Below are 6,729 nucleotides of genomic sequence, written 5' to 3'. Positions count from 1 at the left end.
GCCTTTTCTCAAGCACTTAAAAGCATTAATACTAAGAGAAAAACATTGATGCAATTTACTATTGGTGGTGTATCAAAGGAGTCGTATCCTTACGACTCCCATAGACTGTTGTTAATCATTTAAAACGCAATCAGGAATTTGGATTTATGAGCTAAAGGTGTCCTGTCTTTCCTTACCCTACTATATACATAAAAACAACAACCGCCAACCTGATGCTCCTTCAATCTCTTGCCCGTTCATTGCTTCAACGGCCGCTTGAGCTTCCTCATGACTGTCGTACGCAACGAATCCAAAACCACGGGAGTTGCCATCTCGGTCGCGCATGACTGCAACGCTCTTCACAACGCCGTATTTCTTTGGGGGGAAAGCAATGATTAAGATGATATTATGGCATGTTATAATAGCAGGAGAGGCAGTGATAGTTGAACAGGCACTCAATTAAATAAACTTAGTTTCACCCATGCTGTAAAAGCATTAGAACCAAATTTATGACATTATTACCGCAAGTTATGATATTAAAGTGAAAAACTTTAAAAACAGGAAGATAAGGACAGTCGGCCATGCACTTCAATCTACAGAATTTACAGGATTGACTTCGCCTTCTCAACTTAAATTGCAAACAATTGCAACATGATCAGCAGATGATATAAAAGAAAGCATGAACCATCTTACCTCAAACATGACTTGGAGCGTCTTTTCATCGTATTTGTCACCGAAGTTTTTGATGTAAACGTTGGTGAACTGACGAACCCGTTCACCCATCTTCTTGATGCGTTCAGATCTTGTCAAAAACTTTCCAACGAACACTTTCTTGTCATTCAACAACATTCCATTCACCTAGGAAGAATTTTAAATCAATACAATGCCAGCAAAACATAGACAGTAGCTTAAAAAATAACTAGAAACACCCAAAAGGTTATAAATTTGTAGTTTTATAGCTTAAAACACATTTACCCAACGTGTTACATTGCTTATATAGCAGGGTGGAGGAAGATGAGACACCTATACATTCTTTTTTCTCATCCCATTTGGTAGTAAACAAAGAACATTCAAAGAATTATAAAACTGTTAAAAAAATAACAATTATCCAATAACACTATACAGTAATACATATTGATTAAAATGAATTTAGATAACAAAAATAGTTTCTTTCTATTACACAAGTTAATATTTCATTACCAGATACTGTTAAACAGCTTTAAAAACTTTAACTTCTTAAATACCTTCTCAATAGCTCTTATTCCGGCCTCCTCAGTTTCAAAATGGACGAACCCGTAACCTTTTGAACCATTTTCATTACAAGACACCTGGAATGGGCAATTCATTAGAAAACTCAGTCACTATTGAGCCATACATTACATTGTGTATGAATTCCTGCGTTATAGGACGGCGTGGGACTTGGGATCTAAGGCACAGTTAGCCCATTTCCCCAACATTGTATATGCGCATTTTATTATTTATGGGTGAGGTTCTACAGTGAGGCACGCCATGGGACCTGGGATTTAGGCCAGAGTTGCCCATTACATCAACATTGTATGTGCACATTCTATTCCATATGGGTGAGGTCCTACAGTGAGGCACGCCATGGGACCTGAGATTTAGGCCAGAGTTGGCCATTACCCCAACATTGTATATGCACATTCTATTTGGATGAGGTCCCACAGTGAGGCACGCCATGGGATCTAGGCCAGGATTGCCCCATTGAGCTTGTGAGCCATATATGGTTTCTACACAGCTTTGAGCTTTAATTGATTTTCTATACATATGGTCTCTGGCAGTTCTTGGCTTAATTTAAAAATTAAAACGAACATATATTTTGTGGTTAGGTTAGCAGATAACTTTACTACTACCAATATTATCCTAAAGATCCAGTTCTACCTTGCAAGACAGAATGTTTCCAAAAGCAGAGAAAGTATCATACAAAGCTTTGTTGTCAATAGATTTATCCAAGTTCTTGATAAAGATGTTTCCGACACCAGATTTACGAAGAGATGGGTCACGTTGGCTCCACATGATACGAATGGGACGACCTTTGATGGGGTCATAATTCATTGTGTCCAAGGCTCGTTCAGCTGAAAAGAAACATATGTTAGCCCGATTAAATAAGAATTCTTGTGCTAATTTATTAGGGCAGTATTGATTATCAATGACATGTGTTTTGGGGGCAGAAACCAAAACACTCACCCAAAAATGCCAAACTTTTATAAACATAGGGGAGGCAGGGATAGTTAGACACGCAATCCTATGAAACAAATCTAACATTTAGCTGCAATGTTTACTAATTAATGTAATGCTGAAAATTCTAGAGTTGGCCTGCCCACCCTACCAACCCAGGTTTGGTGCCTATGAACCCACCATCAGCTGGCTGTTGAAAGTTGACATAGGCGTATCCGAGCGAACGACGGGTGATGACGTCCCTGCACACCCTGATTGAGAGGACAGGACCAGCTTGGGAGAACTTTTCATAAAGCATAGCTTCCGTAACATCGAGGTGAAGATCACCAACGTACAAAGATGCCATCGGATAATTAGTTGAGCCCGAGCTGTTCATTGTTTTCCTGTAGAAAGGAGTTTGTTAACACTGTATATTACTAGTCTGCAGAGTATGGCAGGTGCACGTGCGATTTTTTTACAAACTTTTGGTTAAGCACGCCACAATTTGTCCCACGCACGCCAATTAATTAAACAATGAACAAAATACGTATAAAATTAAGTAGGATTTCCTATAAAAATTTTTTATAGATTTTTTGTAGAGATTTTTGACTACTTTTATGAGTTTGTTACATCATGGCAAAAAAGTAGAGACCAACTTAAGCAAATGCGTTTTTCAATTTTTGTCCTAAAAACACGCTTTTAGACCAAAATTTTCTGCGCGATTACAACGGAATATAAAAGAACAATAGTATCAATGTTACCCACACACCATAAATCATTAAAATCAAATTAATTTTAAAGTAACAGGCAATTTTCTAAATATGTGATGATATTCATAATACAGAGCTGCTAAAAAAAGTAACATAAACTAAAACACAGTTCATACAATATACAACAGTAACAAACAAAAACTACGTTTTAACAATTAAATAAAATTTAAAAAATTAAACTTAAAAACTAGAACAAACAAACTTACTTTTTTCGTATTACGTTCCACTTCAAAGAATCGAATACAAAGGTTTTGCGATTTTGTACTTTTTTTGTACGTTTTTTAGGCGGTTTTAAATTTTTTTTTAGGTTTTATAGCGTAACAAGTGTGTTTTTGGGATTTTTATCCTAAAACACAAACTAGCACGAGGTGTTCTACAAAGAGAATGACGTCACTTAGTCTAGAAGCAGCCTCATTATTACGCAATTCCGCTTTAAGAATCTGGTAACCGGTTTCGGTTGCCAATGGGGGTTTTTCTGCGAGAGAGATAATCTATCTGGCGGAGTTTTGAAAAGAGATTAAAATAGAACGGCGTAATTTACACCTTGGAAACTCTGATATTTAAGTAATATGTGAAATATAGGTGCTTATATTACCGAGTTATACGCCATTACAACATATGCAAATACTTGCTGCTCAAACATGCCCACTAGAGTCGTAGAAACACCGAGTAGTTAAACTACCGCCATCTTGTTTCCAAAATCGAGCAAAAGCAGTGACTTTCGCAATGAATTTAAACAAACTTGTTAGGTTTTGTTTGCGATTTCCTTTGTGGGAAGGCGTAAAATAGCTTATATTTACCTTATCAAACATTCTTTGCAAAAAATATATAAAATTACCCATATTAAATGACTAAAATGTCACAAATTCACTGCTTTTAAATCTCGTTTTTGACTTTCTTCGATACAGAAAACAAATTACGCATACTTTTTAGACTTTCCAACCTTTAAATTTCCTTTTAAGTCTAAGTTTCCCTTCAAATTACCGAAAAACATCCATTTTCTCTATACCTACAGTGCGTTATTTTGGAAACAAGATGGCGTCCATTTTTTCTTTACGTAACAATGGGTTGGGACTACTCGGTATTTCTATGGCACTGATGCCCACAAGCTACAACGATTGATAGAAAAGTACGAATAATGCAAACGTATTTACCTTTGCGATGGTGTCACAGACAAGAAAAAGTAGAGAAAGATGGGACACCTTTTCCTTAAATTTTCTCGTCCCTACACGATTATGATATTAAGATGTTATGTGCTAAAGGTGTCCTGTCTTCCCCGACCAAACTATATACGTCATTGATGATATAGAGCCTCGAACTGGGCAAGCTTTGGTTTAGCGGGAGTGTTGTATAGTGACATTACGCCAATTTAATAAACTCTATGATGTACGACCATGATTCAAAGCTTGTGACATGCAATGAAACAGAACACCCGTGTTATAACGACTGTTGCTGCCCGGCACGCGAATATACAAGATAGATTAATTCATCACGTTCCCTTTGGCTGGAGTCTAGACTGGAAATGATTGCAAAATAATAACTGAGAAAACACGATCGAAAACCAAGAAGAGAATCGACAGACTCATTTCTAAGCAGATTGTTCGGAAATCATAAAACGCTTAAATACGCGCACTTAGACCAAGTTGGTTCATTGTACAGAAAGCAACGATGTGCGTGGTTGGTTTGTGTCAAGGTTTTACTTTTGTAATGTGAATAACTTGTAATGGGTATCCTATCTTACGTTTGTATTGCGACCAATATTTGTTTCTGCAGATGAATAAGTCAGCGCTTCTCCTCTTGCTCGTCATCGGACTCTTCGTCCTCACCGAAATCGAAGCCGCCAGCGTCCCGGAGAGCATGGGGCCCCATTGGGTTCATATTGGGTTCATATTGGGTTCATAAAGTGGTGGACAGTTGGTGCCTACTGTTATTACTAGTTCACCCGACGTGTAAAACGTAATCTGCTTGTTTCAATAAACTAACACAAGTTAAACATGTTTGATTACTGATCATGGGGTATATAGAAACAACTGCGGTTAATTGTTTTGCCCAAAGAGATATTATAGAAGGGTAGGGGAAGATGGGACACCTTTTCATTAAATCTTTCCGTCTCCACACGATTATGATATTTAGATATTATGTGCTTAAGGTTTCCTGTCTCCCTCCACCAAACTATACACACCATTAATGATAGCAGCGTCGAGCCTCGAACTGGGCAAGCTTCGGTTTAGCAGGAGTGTTGTATAGTGACATTACGCCAATTTAATAAACTCTATGATGTACGATCATGATTCAAAGCTTGTGACATGCAAGGACGTTTTACTTTAAAATTAAACAAAATATTTTAATCATCCACAAAGTAACATATTCGTTTTATTCATTCATTCATTCATTCATTCATTCATTCATTCATTCATTCAATTATTCATTCATACATTCATACATTCATACATTCATTCATTCATTCATTTATTCATTCATTCATTCAATTATTCATTCATACATTCATACATTCATTCATTCATTCATTCATTCAATGTTACAAAACAATGAAGTATAATATAATGCATTCATCACGTTCCCTTTGGCTGGAGTCTAGACTGAAAACGATTGCGATAAAAAAACTGAGAAAACGTGATGGAAAAATCGATAGACATATTCTAAGCGGATGGTTCGGAAATTATAAAACGTTTAACATACGCGCACTTAGACCAAGTTGGTTCATTGTACAGAAAGCAACGATGTGCGTGGTTGGTTTGTTCCAAGGTTTTACTTTAGTAATGTGAATACTTTGTAATGGTTATCCTATCTTACGTTTGTATTGCGACCAATGTTTGTTTCTGCAGATGAATAAGTCAGCGCTTCTCCTCTTGCTCGTCATCGGACTCCTCGTCCTCACCGAAATCGAAGCCGCCAGCGTCCCGGAGAGCATGGGGCCCCATTGGGTTCATTCCCGCCGTCGAGCCCCACTGGTGAATAACCGCCGTAGATGGAATTGGAATCAAGCACCAAAAGGTAAATTAAGTTCGATTTCTATTTGAATAAAAGACTGACAATGCCACTTAGACGAAGTACGTAATATCTCTTTTATCATACAACTTGCTGGTCATATATAACCTATGTGTTTCTGTTTACAGCCGATGAATTGGCAGACATGCAGGAAGCAGTCGATCGCTTTCTTGAATAAAGTGGTGGACAGTTGGTGCCTACTGTTATTACTAGTTCACCCGACGTGTAAAACGTAATCTGCTTGTTTCAATAAACCAACACAAGTTAAACATGTTTGATTACTGATCATGGGGTATATAGAAACAACTGCGATTAAGTGTCTTGCCCAAAGAGATATTATAGAAGGGTAGGGGAAGATGGGACATCTTTTCATTAAATCTTTCCGTCTCCACACGATTATGATATTTAGATATTATGTGCTTAAGGTTTCCTGTCTCCCTCCACCAAACTATACACACCATTAATGATAGCAGCGTCGAGCCTCGAACTGGGCAAGCTTCGGTTTAGCAGGAGTGTTGTATAGTGACATTACGCCAATTTAATAAACTCTATGATGTACGATCATGATTCAAAGCTTGTGACATGCAAGGACGTTTTACTTTAAAATTAAACAAAATATTTTAATCATCCACAAAGTAACATATTCGTTTTATTCATTCATTCATTCATTCATTCATTCATTCATTCATTCATTCATTTTCATTCATACATTCATACATTCATACATTCATTCATTCATTCATTTATTCATTCATTCATTCAATTATTCATTCATACATTCATACATTCATTCATT

The 6,729-nt window shown here is 37.0% G+C and overlaps 1 protein-coding gene and 1 long non-coding RNA gene across 6 annotated transcripts in view; one reads left to right on the top strand and one right to left on the bottom strand.

The window, feature by feature from the left end:
• The window catches only part of LOC100176427 (polyadenylate-binding protein 4-like), a 9,908-nt gene extending 6,589 nt beyond the window's left edge, over positions 1-3,319 (bottom strand). Inside the window, exons 1-6 of one of the 2 annotated variants that reach the window (XM_009862660.3) lie at positions 3,131-3,319; positions 2,356-2,558; positions 1,879-2,072; positions 1,224-1,307; positions 673-837; positions 210-354 (exon numbers count right to left, since the gene is read on the bottom strand). In XM_009862660.3, the coding sequence (XP_009860962.1) occupies positions 210-354; positions 673-837; positions 1,224-1,307; positions 1,879-2,072; positions 2,356-2,551 (784 nt within the window). In that variant the 5' untranslated portion in view covers positions 2,552-2,558; positions 3,131-3,319. The remainder of the gene's footprint in view (positions 1-209; positions 355-672; positions 838-1,223; positions 1,308-1,878; positions 2,073-2,355; positions 2,559-3,130) is intronic. The other variant, XM_002123296.5, reaches the window with a different exon arrangement.
• Positions 3,320-4,088: 769 nt separating this feature from the next.
• Positions 4,089-6,202, top strand: LOC104266443. 4 transcript variants are annotated; one of them, XR_003396608.1, is made up of 3 exons: positions 4,089-4,633; positions 5,771-5,939; positions 6,062-6,202. It is a non-coding gene; the product is annotated as an uncharacterized LOC104266443 (long non-coding RNA). The 4 variants fall into 4 exon arrangements; XR_717559.3 differs by lacking the exon at positions 4,089-4,633 and adding an exon at positions 5,609-5,667; XR_003396610.1 differs by lacking the exon at positions 4,089-4,633 and adding an exon at positions 5,672-5,690.
• The last annotated feature ends 527 nt before the right edge of the window (positions 6,203-6,729 follow it).

This window comes from Ciona intestinalis, unplaced genomic scaffold (genome assembly GCF_000224145.3).
Source record: "Ciona intestinalis unplaced genomic scaffold, KH HT000025.2, whole genome shotgun sequence".
NCBI lineage: Eukaryota > Metazoa > Chordata > Ascidiacea > Phlebobranchia > Cionidae > Ciona > Ciona intestinalis.
Note: the sequence above shows the minus strand (reverse complement) of the source record. Positions and strands in the feature narration are given on the sequence as shown.